At 48.7% G+C, this 18,070-nt stretch overlaps 1 protein-coding gene across 1 annotated transcript in view; it reads right to left on the bottom strand.

Moving 5' to 3' along the window:
- LOC142832308 (multidrug resistance-associated protein 1-like) overlaps positions 1–18,070 on the bottom strand; it is a 71,452-nt gene that overhangs the window by 18,537 nt on the left and 34,845 nt on the right. The window contains exons 8-15 of the mRNA XM_075942706.1: positions 17,039–17,165; positions 15,116–15,292; positions 12,402–12,569; positions 10,036–10,219; positions 5,763–5,838; positions 4,346–4,451; positions 3,482–3,692; positions 2,170–2,480 (exon numbers count right to left, since the gene is read on the bottom strand). Of these exons, the coding sequence (XP_075798821.1) occupies positions 2,170–2,480; positions 3,482–3,692; positions 4,346–4,451; positions 5,763–5,838; positions 10,036–10,219; positions 12,402–12,569; positions 15,116–15,292; positions 17,039–17,165 (1,360 nt within the window). The remainder of the gene's footprint in view (positions 1–2,169; positions 2,481–3,481; positions 3,693–4,345; positions 4,452–5,762; positions 5,839–10,035; positions 10,220–12,401; positions 12,570–15,115; positions 15,293–17,038; positions 17,166–18,070) is intronic.

The following is an 18,070-nucleotide window of genomic DNA, read 5'->3' as shown; positions in this document are numbered from 1 at the left end:
AGGTGGAAGGAGTAAACAGAACGCTGGGAGGAAGAGGAAGTGAGCTCAGACTCCACAGCTCTCCTCTCAGGAGCAGACGCCTCAGAGAGACACCATGCTCCCCGCTCCAGGGAAGATGAAGCTCCGACCCAGGATGGACATAGGCTAGAATCTTCCCGGTAAGCGCACCTAGGGGCGCTACACAGATGATTAGAAATGGGCTAAATTAATATGTGAGAATTAGCCTAGAAGAGGCTAGATAGAAATGGGCCAAGCAGTGATTAAATGAATACAGTTTGTGTGTTGTTATTTCGGGCATAAGCTAGCCAGGCAGCCGGGATGCTGGGGACGCAGTCCCGCCACCCTTATTACTACAGTCAGACTGATGATTATCTTAAATATCACCATAGAACCTTTGTCCAACAACAGATGGGAACAGAGGCAATGACCCACATCAGAGCACTGGACTGAGCTCCCAAAATCCAGTTGAAAAGTGGAAGGAGTGAGAGTATGAGAAAGGAATTCAAGACCATGACGGGTTCATCCACTGAGACAGTTTACCTGAACTAATGGTAGTTCACCAACTCCAACTAGACTGGGAGTCAACTCTGAAGGGGGTTAACAGTTGGGGCAGACTGAGTGGCCACTGATAGTGACACTGGGATTTGTCTCTATGGCTTGTACTGGCTTCTTGGGATCCTATTCTCTTTGGATGTAAGCCTTGCTCAACCTAGATGTAATAGGGAGGGCCTTAGACTTTCCATAGGGAGGGGTGCATGGCCCTTTCTTAAGACTGGAGGGGAGTGGGGTGGGAGGGCTTGTGGAGGGAGTAGGAGGGGAGTGGGAGGAGGGGAGGGAGTGGGAATTTGGATTGGTATTTTTTAAGTAATAAAATAATAATAATAACAATAACAGTAATAATAATAATAATAAAGAAAGAAGCTGCTTTGGCCTATGGCAGAGCAGAATAGAGCTTGGTGGAAAAACTAAAATGAATGCAGGGAGAAAGAAGGCAGATTCAGGCAGACACCGAAGAAGGACACCAGAACCTTTCCAGTAAGCCACAGCCTCATGACAATACATAGATTAATAGAAATGTATTAATGTATTAATTTAAGATATAAGAGCTAGGTAGAAATACGCCTAAGTCTTCAGCCAAACAGTGTTGTAATTAACATAGGTTTTGTGTGATTATTCGGACCTGGGCAGCTGGAAAATGGAAGAAGAGTCCCTGATTATAAAATTACACACTCCTGTCTTGAGTTCCCTGAGTGCTGGGACAACAGCAGGTGCCACCAGGTGTTAGTTTACATTGATATTACCCCATCCCCCGCAACAATCTCAGCAGCCAACCTTACAAATGAATGACTAAGCACAAACCACACAGACCTGGGGTCCCACTCTTGGCTCTGCCACCTGAGAAAAATGCTTCCTCTTTGAGTCTCTCTACCCTCTCACCTGTCACCTTAAACTGTAATGTAGGCAGAAACTGACCAAGTAAGTATACATGTGCAAAGAAAAGGTGATTTCTACAAATGGGACAAGGTATGAACCAGAACAGCTGCCCCTCTCAAGAGGAAACTGGTTCTGAAAAACCAATGTACCGAGTACTTCCTTGCAAATAGCGGCCACACAACTCATCTTGAGGACCAGAGGATTTAAACGAGGACTTCTGATCCAACGGCCATATGTTCCCTCTTCTGTTTTCTTAATGATCTGTGTCTGAACTATAAATATGATAGACATGAAAGAGGAAACTTTGGCGAGCATTTTGGACCACGAGGCCAACTGATTGAAGACTTCTGTAAAGACAGCAAAGCAGAACTAAAAAAAAGGGGTGTTAGCAGCAGCAACAACAGCCTGGGTGCCACCTGACCCATAGGGCCACACCAGTCTCGAAATGAGCTGTCTCCTAATATGCTATATATGCATCAGCATTCACCCTGATGAGGCTGCTGTTTTTCATGACTCCACTGTAGAATTCTGTTCTTCAGTCTATTAACAACTGACTGCACAGCTGCAAGCCTTCCCCTAATATAGAGCTCTAAAGAGTTAAACGAATAAGAATGTGCATTTGTCTCCTGCAAACAAAACAGCCCTCTTAGTTATTCACAACAGAGCCGAGTGCTGTGTTCACATTCCCACCGTCCCTCCTGAGATATGGCACACAAGGAAGCATCTGTGGTTCACCTGCACAAAGAAGTAGACAAGGCCCAATGGTGGGATGACGACAGCGGCGATGGGTGTGGCCAGCAGGATGATAATGACAGCTCCAATGACGCTGAAGAGCGAGCCCATGAACATCTTGATGACCTGCGGGATCATGGAGTCCACTGTGTCCAGCTCCTTGGAGAAACGGTTTACTAGGTTCCCACTGGGTGTGCGCTCAAAGAAGCTCATGGGCGAGCGCAGGACATTGCGCAGCAGGTCCAGGTGGAGATGACGGGAAGCAAAGATGCCTCCAATGGACACAGCCATGGAGTAGCCAAATACTGAGACACCTAGGATGGCAACAGAGATGTGAGTGTAAGATACAGAAGTGTGGTCTGCTGGCCGGCACTGGGTCCCTCAGCAACTCAGTGATGGCTGCCCTCAGAAACCAGCCCTCACTGTGTACTACACACTGGGATTGAGTTTCTGAAGAAATGAATTTTCTTTTAACTTCAATGAACTAAAATTCAAATCACCTCCCATGACTGGAGGCTACTGTGCCAGACAGCACAGCTCTTGTAGCAGATACTGATTCTGTGTGAACCCACAGAAACATCTTCTCTGTTCTTTGCTCTCTCTAAAATCTAATATGAAGGCTGCTGCAGTCTCTGGCTCTATGGCAGGCAGAAGTAGGCTACACATGGAGAAACTCAAGGCATCCACACCTGATCATCTGACGGCTTGTTCCAAAACCACCTCAGAGGTCAGGAGACATCTGTGGCTCCTCCAAACACCCCCTGGATCACAGATTTCTTTTGGCTCATTCACCAATAACAGGGGAAGGCAAACTGAAGTTGGCGCTGCCAACCCTGTTCAGCTGGGGGCCTCTCATGTCAATCTATGTGAGTCACCTCACCTGTATAATAGGGACAGTGACACTCAAAACCACAACCAGTACTAAGTGCCTTCCTGGCAGCATGCCTGGACACAGAAAAGCTCTCACACAAAAAAGACTCACTTAACCACCCACATGAGTGCATCAGGGACACAGAAAGGGCATGTGTGTACAAAGCAGTTTTATGAGCATCTAGATCACATCTAGATCACATACTGGCTGGCACAGCTTCAGAGTGAACTCCAGAGCTAGGCTGCTTCATTTGATGCCAACTCAGCCAGCAATCAGCTCCTTGAGCTAACTGGGGCGGGGAAGGGGTGGGCATGAATTCAGCAAGCATTCAGAGTTCACCATGTGGCAGATTTTGTCCATGTACGTCTGGCTCAGTTAGTAGTTGTAAATTCCATGAGGTCTTGGGGTCTCAGGAAAGGACACATGAAGTAAGCACAGCCATACCTTGTAAGATGCCCAAGGCCCCATAGACACTCAGTCGGTACGTCCTGTGCTCCTGAGTCCCATTGATAGTAGGGTGGTCATCTGTCCAGAGGCTCAGCCAATAATTGGAGGCCAGTGCAGACACATGGTTGCATAGGAAGAGGAAAATACTCAAGAAGGAGATGAAGAGGCCAATGGCCTTCATGTAGTCCCAGTACACTGACAGCTGCACCTAGGACCCGTAGAGTGCCAGCATGAGGTTAGCAGCTCCTGTGTGATCTTAAGCCCAGCCCACCCTCCTGGGTCTAGACCCTTGATACCCTGCTGCCCCATTAATGATGTCAGGCAGGAGTAGCAAAGCCAGACTTCCTGCCTCCCACAAGAGCTTCCAGCAAGCACTCGGACAGCCTAATGCTCCATCATTACCCATAGAAACACATAAATAGAGAAGAGTCATAAGAGGCCATTCAAGTGCCCAGGTGGGTAGGTACCAGGGGAAGTTCTCCCTGAGGAAGTGATGTTGAAGAGTTTACCAGCTACGAATGGAAACCAGGAAGGGGAGGGGGTGACCCACAGGTGTAAGGCCCTGATATATGAGGGAGCTCAACACATTTGGGGAAGTGATGAGAAGATGGAGAAATGGTTGTAGCCTGGGAGGTCCCGTTCAATACTCCAGGCTGCTCATGGCCAAGCAGTAATGAGCACAGGCAGAGACTAGAGTGCCAACATGGAGTCAGCAGCTCAGATCCAAACTCCAGCAAAAGTCCCTTAACCTCTCTGGTTTTGGCATAGAACCTAAACATAGAGCCCTGGCAGCCTTGCCATCCAATAAATACACGCATTCCCATATGCCAAGCAAAGCACTCTGCACTGTGCCTCACTCACCTGCCCTGTCTGTGCCTTGTCTGCGTCCATCAGCTTCCATGTCTCCTCCTTGACTCCAGCCTTCTGCAGTTCGGCTGTGCTGCTATGCTGCTGACCAGCATCCCCACTGTGGGAAGAAGAGCTGCTGAGATACCTGTTGTCAAGGAGGGTAGGATGCCAAAGCCTTGGGGAGTGCCAGCACACACATGAACACACATATACACTTGGGCCCCTGTGGCACTCCCCAGAAGAATGTGTTTCCATGGGAAGAGATGTATATGTCAGGAATGGGGACTACTGAGGTATGTATGAAGGGCACTGGGCAGAAGGTGTGAGGAACAATCTTTCGTGTACAGAAATGACCTGGGAGTGGAGGTGTAGCTCAGTTGGTAGAATGAAGCTCTGGGTTCCATCTAAAGCACAGCATAAGCTAAGCACACACCTGTAATCCCATCAAAGAGGTAGAAACGTGAGGACCAGGCATTCAAGGTTATCCTTAGTAATCTGTTCAGTCCAAGGCCAGCCTGGGATTCACAAGCCTGCTGTTGTGGAATATGAATTGAAGATGTGCTACATTTTTTTATGCTGTGGAACGTTTGTTTAACTCTGTGAAGCTATGTTACTTTGCCTGTCTAAACACCTGACTGGTATAACAAAGAGCTAAACAGCCAATAGTTGGGCAGGAGAAAAAATAGGCAGAGCCAGCAGGCAGAGAGAATAAACAAAAGAAATCTAGGAAGATCGGAGAACATTAAAAGGAGGAGAGGAGGATGCCAAGGTACCAGACACCAGACATGGAATAAGAGAGAAATAAAAGATATATAAAAATAGAGAAAGGTAAAAGCCTAGACACAAAAGGTAAATGAGATAATTTAAGAAAAGCTGGCTAGAAACAAGCCAAGGCTGAGCATTCTTAAGAAAGAACAATCATCTGTATTTATTTGAGTCGGGTGGTGAGACACCAAAGAGTAAAGAGCACTGGTTCAGATCTCAGCTGGGTGTCTCTAGAGCTGCCCAGCTGGTGAGTCTCCAACTGCTTGCTGTAAGATGGGAGCAGGCCAGCAGTGAATTGGAAACCACTAGACTTCAGGCCAACAATGGGTCCAGCTCCCAGACCACTGTGACCGTCCGTGGTCATATACTGGCTCACAAAGCCCAACATGCCAGGCCCCATTTCCAGGTACCCAAGGAAAGACATAGATCAGTTTCAGAAGTAGGAACAAACAAATGAAAGGCAGGCCTGTGTGAATTATAGGTCACTGCTGGCTTCTTCCTGAGAAGGTTCTTGAAGGATGGTTCTTGAAGGAAGGTTCTTGAAGGCAGGACGCACACGTCTTCCAAATCCCTGAGACTGTGGTGGATGAAGTGGAGGTGCTACCTGTCTCTTCTGAGTTCCCACAGGCAGAGATACAGGGCCAGACGTCCTCCCTGTGCTTACCTCTGAGGGTGTTTCCCCACTGGCACCAGCATCCCATTCTCCACTGGCTTTGACTCCTTCCCTGAACCACTGACACCTGGCAAAGACAGGAAGAGGGGAGAATGTGGCATCAACAGCTGGGTATGGCCAAACAAAAGACCAGGAACCCAGTCACTTCCAGAGTAGACAACAGTGACTTTGGCTGCCAGGGAGCTTGAGAAGACAGAACCACATTGATGCAAGCTCCATCCACAGCTCAGTCCCTCAGGGAGGTATAGGGGTAAATGTCACCAGGAGCCACTTACCATTTACCCAGGGTAAATGGGTAAAAAAGGAAGTCTCGGGGAGATGCTCGAACCAAGGTAAGGAGGGGAGACAGGGCCAAGTGTGCTAGACTCTAAGCACCCAGTAGGGGGAGACGTTTAACAAGAAATTCACACCCAGCTGCTGGGATTAGTACTGTAGCTTTTCCTTCAGACCACTAGAGGCAGAATGAAAATTAACAGCCAACAAGCAGAAGCAACCTGTCCCCAGGCCCATGAGTGAGTAAACTATAAGTCTAAAATACACTGTAGCACAATGAAGAATTATGCAATCATGGAAGGAGGTGTGGTTTCAGTGCATACAAGCCTTGAGAATACAAAACTCAAAGAAGCCAGAGAATACCATGTATTGCTGACATGGATAGTTCAGAGTGGATAGTCCACAGAGAAGGAATACAGAAGCAGCTATGGAGGGACTCTGGGGAAAAAAAAGAAAAAAAGAAAAATCTGGCAGTGTGTATATGGGCTTGTGAATGGGTCTGGGGTTTCCTTTGGGGGGACAAGAATGTCCTAAAGTTAATTATGGTGGCTACAGTACATTAACAAATACCAGTTGACACAAACCAACAGACATATGGTTCGTATTTGAATTATCGCCCAATAAAGGTTTTTGATTTTCTGTCTCAAACTCCCAGTGATCAACCTGCCTGAGCCTCCCAAGTGCTGAGATTGCAGGTGTGCATTACCACACTTAACATCTTATTAATATAACATTTATTAAAAACTATTATGATATGGTGTGCATGGTAGAACGTGTCGTTAATCCCAGCACCAAGAAAATGGATCTTTTTTGAGTTCAAGGCCTACCTAATCTACACAGAGAGTTCCAAGCCATCCAGGACTGCATAGCGAGACCTGTCTCAACCTCCATGACACCCTAATGGTGAGGGCCTCACTCCTCCCACATGAGAGACCAGATGTGAGTCGCCTTTAGACCAGAGTTCTCTTCTCTGACATTCAAGGATTTGAGGGTTTTCCTGCTTGGCCAGGAGAGGTGACTCAGCAGTTAAGAGCACTGACTGACTGGGTTTGATTCTCAGCACCCACACGGTGGCTCACGACTGTCTTTAACTCCAGTTCCAGAGGATCTGACTCCTTCTCTGGTCTCCTGCACACCGTACTCACATTTACACTCAAGTTCACATTTACATATACACTTAAAACAAAAATGAACAATAATAGAGTTCCCCACTAAATTTAGACTAAAATTCAAAACTACTCCTTCAAGGCCCTCCTTGAAGGGTGAGCAGCTCACTGCCTCACTTCCTATCTCTTACCCCAATTCCCTTGCCTAACCTGATCTGTCCTCAATAGCCTTGTCCTGAGGCCTTTGCACATACCTAGATAGTCTCTGGGTTGGCTCCTCCCCATGTCTATCAGTGCCTCGGAGAGGCTCCCAGAGCCTATGCTGAATCCTGACTGCATAAATCTGTCTTCTACCTCTACAGTTTAGGGTTCACTAAGAGAGGGATTTTCATATTATCTTGTCCCCAAGCCTGAACCTCTCCCCCTAAGTTCCATGTGAAGCCCTCACCCCCAGCCTCAGACTGTGACAATGTCTGAGGTGAGTCACCCTGCAATCAGGTGGCCCAACCTCCACTTTACTGCTTCCTTTACAAAGACCTGACTGTGAACCACGCATGGCGGTGCATGCCTGGAGCCCCAGCACTTTGCGAGAGGAACCCTGTGGGTGAAGGAGGGGTGAAGGATGTGAATGTGAAGAGAGGGACCTGAGCACAGCACAGCCCCACACTGTACAGCCAACTTCCAGACTCAAAGCTCTGACACAGGAATTGCTTTCAGGGGAAGGAGTGTAATATGGGCCTGCACTGGGTGGTTTTGGGGTCAACTTGACACAAGTTGGAGTCCTCAGAGGAGCGAGCCTCAGTTGAGAAAATGCTTCAACAAGATCTAGCTGTAAAGCATTTTCTCAGTCAGTGAGAAAGCATGGTGGGTGGTGCCATGCCTGGGCTGCTGGTCCTTGGTACTTTAAGAAGGTGGGCTGAGCAAGCCAGGGAAAGCAAGGTAGGAAGCAGCTCCCCTCCACGGCCTCTGCATCAGCTCCTGTCTCTGAGAGCTTGCCCAGTCTGGGTTCCTGTCCTGACTTCCTTCAGTGATGAACAGCAATGCTGAAGAGCTTTTTGGTCATGGTGTCTCATCATAGCAATAGAAACCCTAACTAAGATAGGACCTGAGAAAGCAAAAGCACTTCACATACAGTAGGTGCTCCATAAATGCTCAAATGGCCAGGTAAATGGACAGCAAAAACATTTTTCTTAGTGACACCAAGGTCTCAGGCCAGCCCTTAGGACTGTAGGCTACCACCTGCAGGTTTCCCATTCATTGCCTCTGACGAGAGTTTTACCCCTGGGAAACTATGCAACGGGAGTGGCCATCTGAGGGCCATATTCCAAAGATCTACCTGGGATGTGTAGGATAGCATGCATGTCCCAGAGAGGATCTGGCTAGATGGGGGGGTCGTCAAACAAGTTTCAGACATTTTACAATAACTGTAACCAAAGCAGTTCATAGGGGTGTCCCTGTGGGCTGTAGAGCAGGCATTAGCTGGCATCATCTCTGTCAACTGCGGCCACTGCTCCCCAGATGCAGCTAACCAGAGGGTCCTCTGAGAGCCTGTGTGATTAATAGAATAGGAGGCTACAGATGGTCCCCAATCTGCTAGTCACTGAGGCTGCTGGAGTCTAGCTTCCTAAGTCCCCCAGCAACCAAGTCTGCAGGGGCAGATTCAACTGGCACATAAACCTTGTACCAACAGCACAGGCCCAGGACAACAGGTGGGGTGCTATAACAGTCAGGTCTGCGGTGTCATGTACCAGGGGAAACAATACAGCTACAGTTATTAAGCACGCAGGATGTCCCATATACCCAAGACCACACTAATCACCAGCACATGCCAGGCTGGCCCTGCATTGCTCTTTGGAGGTGGCAGGGACAGAGACACAGCTAGGAGGGTCTTACGGAGGGGCCCTGAGCCACAAAGTTCTGAGGAACATGGCCACTATGCGTGTCCACACTCTATGAGCCTCATGCTTTTCTGGGCTACATCATGGCTGTCACTGGAACTCAGGCCCCTGGGAACAGAGAAAACTATAATTATTATTGTCCCCATTTTATTTATTTATTTATTTTAAAGATTTGTTTATTTATTTATTATATAGACAGCATTCCTTCCATGTATGACTGCAGGATTCCAGATCTCATTACAGATGGCTGTGAATCATCATGTGGTTGCTGGGAATTGAACTCAGGTGTCACGCCCCACCTCGTCCACCAAGGATGACGCGACCACCGGAGCTCTTCTCACTGCAGTTTATTCCAGGACTTTATTCACTTTCTCTCTCTTTTCCCCTCTCTCTCTCCTTCCTCTCTCTCTCTTCCCTTCTCTCCTTCCTCTCTTTCTCCTCGGGCAAACCTCTCACAGCCCTTAAGTAGGCATGGGCTGCCAATCCCGGATTGCCAGGTGGGCACTGCCCATAGGCCCATGCATATGCAAGCAGCTGAGTGATCAGGCATAAGTCAGACTTTAGCCATAGGAGTTGATTATACATCTCCATTAGGTGTGGCTCTATGCTGCTCGCTACACTCAGGACCTCTGGAAGAGCAGTCAGTGCTCTTAACCACTGAGCCATCTCTCCAGCCCTATTGTCCCCATTTTAGCCATTGAGGAGTCTAAAGTCCAGAGGAGAAAGTACTTTACAGGAAGGACAGAGACTAATCTTGAGTTCACAAAGCCAAAGCCCAACCCTGTGTACCTGGGTGTCAAGCGCTGAGAACCCTTTCTACCTGACCTGCAAGGTTAAGCAGGTTTATCCATTTGTCGGTCTCCCAAAGCCCAATGTGCTTGTCATCCAATACTCTCATGAACTGCACCCCCGGGGCACAGATAAACCCTCCCATAAGCAGCTATGATGATCAGAGTCAGTTCCTGAAAGTCCCCCTGCCGTCCTTACTGTCATCCTCTGAGGCCAGGTCCTGCTCAGCACTGGCATAGGTGCGCAGGAACTCAGCGAAGGCCCCATCCCGGTCTAGCAGCTCCTGGTAGGAACCCATCTCTGATATCTTGCCGCCACTCATAACAATGATGACATCCACTTGGGGCAGGGAACTGATGCCATGAGTGACCAGGATCCGTGTCTATAAGCAAAGCAGAGACCTGACCCCATCAGCACCATGAAGGAAACTGTCACAGCCCTGTAGATACTAGAGGTAGTTTGGATCTTGGGACCCAGTGGCATTGCTCAGGTTCAATGGTTTTGGGGGAACACACACACCACACATACACAATATCTCTCTCTCTCCTCTCTCTCCTTCTCTCCCTCCCTTCCTCTCTCCCTCTCACTGTCTCTCTGTCTCTCTCTGGAGGGCGCACCCTGTGTCAGGCAGAAGCAGCAGGGGACAAAGCCAGCAGAGCCCTTCTTGGACTCCAGAGAAGGAGACAAAATGAACCACAGGCTAGAACCAGTGCTGGAGGGGGCAGTGTGAAGAGAAGGTAATTCAGAGAGTTGGGAAGAACCATTTGAATAGGACACTCTAAGAGGGAGGCAAACACCACCCAAGAGTGTAGATGAAGGAACTGTGAGGTAACCACACAAATCTGCATTTGATAGTCCCACTGTGTTTGCAGTGCTAAGAACTAAATTCAAGTCCTGTGCACTTGAAGCAGGCACTCTACCACTGGGCTTCAACTCCAGCCCTTGTCTATGTAGGCCAGGTTATTCCAACCCTCTAATCTCAGCCTCCCCAGTGCTGAGCTAACAGGTGTACTCCACCATGCCTGACTCTGATGTTTGTGTTTTGCACAGTAACTTTCACTATCTTTCCACTCAAACAAACCCACCACAAAACCTGTCTATGCTGCGCAGTTCTGCCTGTGCTGGCATGCTGAACAAATACATGTGTACAGACTGTCAACAGATGATAGTCTCTTCTTCAAGAGCCAGGTTTTAACTGCCATTCTTTAGAAGTTGATACTCATAGCATACCATCTCTAAGGGAAAGGGTAGGAATATCTGCTTTGGTTTTGCTGTTTTTCCTCAAATCTCAGCATTCCTTCCTACACACATTGCTACTTTATAATCCGGAAGAACCAGTATGTTCCTCCATCATTCTTAAAAAAAAAAATCAAAACAAAACCCAGGATTACAGCCTCTGTATCCTCTCTGGCTAAGGCTGGCTGAGTCACCTTCCTGCCCCAAGCTCCACCCTCAGCCTCAGCCCTGCTTTCCACGGGGAAGGAATGAGGAAGAAAGGTCCTTTAACCAATGAGGAAATGGATTCAAGTGAGGACAATAACTCATCCTATAAAGACCTGGTAAGATACCTGCTGTGGGGAGCTGACAGATGGTTAGTTCATAAAGTGCTTGTCACACAAGGACCTGAATTTGATCCCCAGAATCCATGTGAAAAAGGCAGACATGGTGGCAGACTCCTGTAGTTCTGTTACCAGGCAAGCAAAGACAGGAGGATCTTTTGGGGCAACATAGTTTAATCGGTGAGCTCTAGGTTCAGGAAGAGACCTTATCTTAGGAAGAGACCTTTTCTTAAAGAACAAGGTGCCTGAGCAAGGACACCCATGGTTGATTTCTGGTCTCTACCTGCATACATACATGCATGCGCACCAGTACATACTGATTTGTGTGACAGCTTGACACACGCTAGAGTCATGAGAAAGGAAGGAGCCTCAGTTGAGGAAATGCCTCCATGAGATTCAGCTGTAAGATGTTTTCTCAATTATGACCAATTGTGGAGGGCCCAGACCATGGTGGGTGGTACCACCCTGAGGCTGGCACCGGGTTCTGTTAGAAAGCAGGTTGGCTAGGCAATGCTGGCGCATGCCTTTAATCCCAGCACTAGGGAGGTAGAGGCGGCCAGATCTCTGTAAGTTCAAGACCAGTCAGTTCTACAAAGTAAGTTCCAGGACAATTAGAACTGTTACACAGAGAAACCCTATCTCGAAAAAAATAGGGAGAGAGAGAGAGAGAGAGAGAGAGAGAGAGAGAGAGAGAGAGAGAGATCAAACAGGCTGAGTAAAACATGGCCTCTGCATCACCTCCTGCATCCCTGCCCTGTTTGAGCTCCTGTCCTGGCTTCCTTCAGTGATGAATAACGATGCTGAACGCAAGCCAAATCAACCTTTTCCTCCAGAACTTACTTTTTAGCCATGGTGTTTGGTCACAGCAACAGAAACCCTAACTAAAACACATACATATTGTGCACACGTGAGCACACACACACAAAGCATGAAGGCAAGCCCAAGAATTGAGGACTTGTCCAGAGCGGCACTGCCAATTAACTGAATCCTGGTCCTGGAAGATACCTTGTTCTTCAGGAGGCCCATGGGACCAACCACCTTCTCAAAGATGTGCTTCCCAACATGTGCATCCACAGCCGAGAGGGGGTCGTCGAAGAGGTAGATGTCGGAGTTACAGTACACAGCTCGGGCCAGGCTCACACGCTGCTTCTGGCCCCCTGACAAGTTCACACCCTAGGAAGACAGTGAGGAGAGTGGGCATCTTGGGATCCTGAACAATCCTAAGGGACCCCAGAACCATACAAAACAAGAGTGGGGACAGAAGAGCTGCTGAGTGGGGTGCCTGACCCCCAACAAATGCTCAGAGAAGGGAAGCAGACAGTTGTGTCTGCTGGCATAGGTCTATCGGCCCAGCTACTCAGAGGCTGAGGCAGGAGGATGGCAAGTTCAAGACCAACCTAGGCAACATCTCAAGTGAAACATAAAAAGAGCGCTGAGGATGCAGCTCAGACCAAGTGCCTGGCTGCACAATGGTCTGGGTCTGGTCTCCAGTGCCACGAGAAAGAGGAGGTGGCGGCAGCTCATGACAGCCTACAGAAGCATCTGTAGAAGACACAGTGGGTGTGGCAAAGATACTACTTTCTGTGTACCTGTTATATTCTTGCACTGCAGATGACATCACTGCTGTTAGCAGCCAATCTGTGGTGCGCTTCACTCTGAGCTGCTATTCCTATTGCAGCCTCACAGAGAAGCTGACTGCTGCCAGAGTGCTGAGACCCAGCCAGTAGTGTGGAGGCAGGGTTCAGCACTGAGCAGCAGCAGTGATCACCACCATGACCACGTGACCACAACAGCGACCACCACCATGGCCACATGACACCTACTGAATAAACTGCCCAAACCTGTAAAGATGGACGCTCCCTTCCTGTGCAGCCTGCCCTGTCTTCCTGTGCTGAGGCTAGCCCTGCGCCTGCCCAGACACACTGTCTTCCTGTGCTGAGGCTGGTCTCAACACACCTATCTTTTCTTTGCAGTGCTAGGGATGAAGCTCGGGGCTTTGCACATACTAGACAAGTGCTCGACCACTAAGGCACACTGTTAGCCATTTTTTGTATTTTATTTTCAGATGGGGTCTTGCTAAGGTGGCCTCAAACTCATGATTCTGCTGCCTCAGCTTCCTGCATTCTGGGATGATGGGTCCAGCTACAAAGGTCCCTTCCAATGGCCCCTGGACACAGCTTACTGACCTGAAGGCAGATGTAGTACCCAAGATTTAGTCAATTCTTGACTCCCTCCAGACTTTGACACTAAAGCTGGAGGGGGACTGTGGCAGAAATTACTGCCAGCCTGGCACCAGAGGGTTAGCAAGTAACTCCCACTGGTCCATACCTGGCCTAGCTCCGGAGTAGGCACACAGTTCTAATCCATCCTATATGTTACAGACACCTTTTGTTGCCCTATGTGAATCTTGTCTGAAAGTTTCCCATGGATACAAAGTCAATGCAAAACTTGGTTTAGAAGGAACCTGGAAAACCATGGTACCTCATGAATCAGGCATTTGCACCTGGTGTTGTATTTTTGGAAACTTCATTCGGTTTGTTTTGAGATATGGAAATCTACTAGCTAAAGTGTAAATATAGGGAAAAGATAAAGATGCTGGGAGGCAAAGGGTAAGGCTTTTCACAGAGACTGAGCCCACTGCAGAGGCTAAGCTTGCTCTCCTGTGTCTCTGACCCCCGTGAACCACACATCACGCTGAGTTATCCACAAGGGAACAGTCCAGCGTCTCCGAGTACTAGATCTCAGCATTTATAAAATGGAGCAAGGCTGATGAGGTCCTGGAGACCCTGGCAATCCTGCCTTGGATCCCACACAATACTTAGACCCTTCAGTTTAGTTAACACCTCCAACCTGTAAAAGACATCATGTATCAAATAAACAAGGTGGATGGATCTTGGCTGGAGACTGGGAGCACACAAATCCAGCTCTCCCGAGAGGTCCCTGTCACTGTGACTGCAGACCTAGCACATACACAGGACAACCACTTGCACAGAACTGGGGGACACACCTAAGGCCCTCTTCAAAAGTGGGAGTGCAACAGGTGGCAAGAGGGACGTAAGAACCTCTGTCTCTTTGCTATGTGACTCAATCACAGGCAAGTCCCCTAACCTCTCTGAGCCTCCCTTTTGTCAGCCGCCCATCAGGGATCACATGAGTTGCTGTTCAGATGACGTAAGTTAAAAATGTTAGCATGGCAGCAGAGTGAAGAAGTGGGTGTCAGCTAGTCCAGAGCTGTTTGCATGGTCACTCACAGACACACCCCCAAGGTGCAATGTTTGCATCGTCACTCACAGACACACCCCCAAGGTGCAATGTTTGCATCGTCACTCACAGACACACCCCCAAGGTGCAATGTTTGCATCGTCACTCACAGACACACCCCCAAGGTGCACTGGATGACTGATGAGGGAATAACCTCTAGTGTCTTGTGCTGTGTTGGGAAAAGCACAGCACACCTTTTTATTTTTAAGAGTCTGAATCACTATTTGAAAGGATGCCACTTGGGAGGCTGTTGACACCTCAACTCAGACCACAGCACCAAGAGCCAGACGGGATAGACCCTTACCAAACCCACAGAGCTTGGCAAAAGGAGCAGAGCCACAGGCTGGAGACAGCAGGTGGAGGACAGCATTTTATGTGAAAGGCTCTGACAAAGTGCATATCTGTTTGTTACACAGCAGCAGCTGACAGTGACATGCTGTACCCATGCCATAACTCACCTTCTCACCAATCTCTGTCCGGTCCCCACTGGGCAAGATTTCCAGATCTGGGAGGAGGGCACAGGCTTCCAGCACTGCTTTGTAGTAGCGTTCCTTCAGGGGATGCCCAAACAAGATGTTCTCGCGGAGAGAGTCGTTCTGAATCCAAGCCTGCTGGGGCACATAGGCCACAGAGCCCTGTGTGGCAGGTAGTGGAGAGGAAAGACAGACAGACTTGATGAAAAGATAATAGCGTACACCTGGCTGCAAAAAGAGTCGGTCACCTAAAACACACAGCAAGGGCAAGAAGAGAAGGGCATTGACCCAGGGGAAATCACAGACAAGGAAGAAATTGAATCCAGTTCTTTCGAGGTACAGAAAGGCTGGCTTGACTGGACATGGGTGACTAGGTGAAGGGGACCAGTTCACAAAGGGCTGATTTCATGCCCACCTTTATCAAAAAAGGCGGTGAAATGCCACAGAGGGTTCTAAAGTAAGGGAACAGAAATCAATGACCTAAATTTGGATCTAAAATTTGAGAAAAATGATTCAATTGCTATTCTAACACTCCAGCTCCTATGAGCCCTAATTGTCAGGACACCCAGTTGTAAACCTCACAAGATATTCAGCTGCAGGCCGTGTCTTCCAAAACATGGGGAAAACTAATGTTTTCAATACACTTTCTGAAATTACCAACTACAAATAGTTCTTGGACTGGAAACATCAGTGCCTGGGATGGTAGGAACCCAGGAATTAAGAAACACAATGCAACATCAATACCCAAACATGATGAGCAATTTCCCTTTGTCAACCCTGTTCATGTTGCCTGTCCACTACTTGGAAGAAAAACAGGACACATTCATAAGCAACAGGTATTTGCCTGGACCCAGAAACTGTCCACTTATGTCTAAAAGGGCACCGAATCAGCAAAGAAAGGATCTGAATTGAAAGCAAACAGTGACTGAAGTCCACATCCCCAAACTTGAGTTCCCAGAAGAGGATGCAGGGGACAGACAGGTCCAGGCTGGCTAAAGTAAAATAGTTGGTGTTTTGTTTTTCTGTTTTGTTTTTCCTCTCTGGCCTCTCCAGAGGCTGCTGTAAGGAACTGATTTGCACAGCAGGCAAAGATCTGAGAGGGAAAAAGGTGCTCGTGGGAAGGGCTCAAGGGACTTTTTCTTTTAGCAGCCTGTAACGCTTCAAAGTTCAGCTCAGCTCAAGTGTGCTGCACCTCAAATCTCTAATTCCACACTCTTCCCCTCCAGGCCCATTCTAAGAACTCAGCTAACACTAAGGATTCAAACTGTGTTTCGTAGACCAGGCTCTGAGATTATTCTGGCCACATCAATCAGCACTGGTTACATCCTATTTACAGCATGAGACACAAAGATTCAAGAGAAAGAAGCCAGAAGGTTCCATCAACAGAAGCTACAGGGTGAAGTGAGAGTGGAGGAGTTTTCACCCTCCCTCCGTCCTGACATTTTCAGGTAGATGTATCATGGTACTTTGGTTAAATTCACCCTAGTGCCCCTCCCTCCAACAGGCCCCCTTCTGCTTTCCAGCCACACACACACACACACACACACACACACACACACACACACACACACACACACACAGGAGTAGTATTCAGTAGGGAAAATGATTAGGGCTGGAGATCACCACATGAAGTGAAATAAGGCAAATTCAGAAGGTGGGAGCCACAAATGCTCTCTCCTCTGTAGCGTATCTGGGTATTCACAGCCTGTTCACTGAGCAGCTACCACACTGCACACTAGACGAAGAGCTGGGTGGGGCAAAGCAAGGAGTGGCTGTCACTGAAACCTTGCCTTCCTAGAGGAGCAGAGAGAATGGAGAATGGGGGGCTGCTCCCTTGGACAGTCTGTGAGAGACACTGGGCTGAGCCTTCCTCCCAGACCATCTCTCCCCAGCCTGGCCCCATCCTACCTTGAGAGTCACGTGTCCCTCCACCTTGTCCATCTCAGCCAGCAGGGCTGACAACAGAGATGACTTCCCGCAGCCTACCTGGCCCACCACGGCCACAAGAGCTCCTTCAGGGATGGAGAAGTTGATGCTGCAAGGACACAATGAGGAGCCTGAATCACACAGTCCCCTATGCTCTCCAGCTGCTGAGGGTGGCTGTGAGTCTGTGCGGCAAGGTGGACCATGGCCTGAGGGGCTCAATGTAAATGCATCATGAAGCCTGGCCAACACAGAGCCCAAGGGCTGTCACGCAAGAGATGACAGAGGGCAGTCACCTCTTGGTTTACAACACTGTTCCCAACAACAAACCCCCTTCAGTTGAACTCAAATTCTCAGGCACCTGGGACTGGCTGAGAAAATCCAGAGGACAGAATACCAGGGTGACAGGCCAGGCCTGGAAGAATGTTCAGGACTCTGAGGGGCTGAACTCCCACAACTCAGGAGGCAGATCTCTACAAGTTTGAGGCCAAACTTCACTAAGTTAGTGAAGACTACATAGTGAGGCTCTGCCTAAAACCAAGTGCAGAAACATGAGCTATAAATTCTACAGCTAGACTAGCATGTCTCCTGCAGCTGACAGCTCGGTACACTGGCCTTCATGCTCAGGTGGGGCACACAGGCATCCCAGGCCCCCAGGCAGAGGTCCTTCTGATCCCTGGGCAAACCACATGCATCAACTACTCAATTCTTTTGTGTAGGCAAACATGTGAGTGGGTTAGAGGGCAAGTCAGGTGTTTCTCGGGTGCATGCACCTTGTTTTTAGAGACAGAGTCTCTCACTGGCTATTGGTCCTGTTTCTGCCTCCCCAGTGCTGGGAGGACATGGGTGTCAGCATGCTAAGCTTTTGCCACACGGGTTGAGGGCCACATTCATGCCTTTGCACACTGAGTAATCTCACTAGCCCCTAGACCACTCACGGCTATTGAGTCTTTTGTGCTGCACTGTGAGGGGCAGGGACATGGGACCACCCTGTGCAGGGCACCCAGGGAGGCAGCT

Source organism: Microtus pennsylvanicus, chromosome 12 (genome assembly GCF_037038515.1).
Source record: "Microtus pennsylvanicus isolate mMicPen1 chromosome 12, mMicPen1.hap1, whole genome shotgun sequence".
Lineage (NCBI taxonomy): Eukaryota > Metazoa > Chordata > Mammalia > Rodentia > Cricetidae > Microtus > Microtus pennsylvanicus.
The sequence above is the reverse complement of the archived record's forward strand: the minus strand, read 5'-3'. Positions and strand labels throughout refer to the sequence as shown.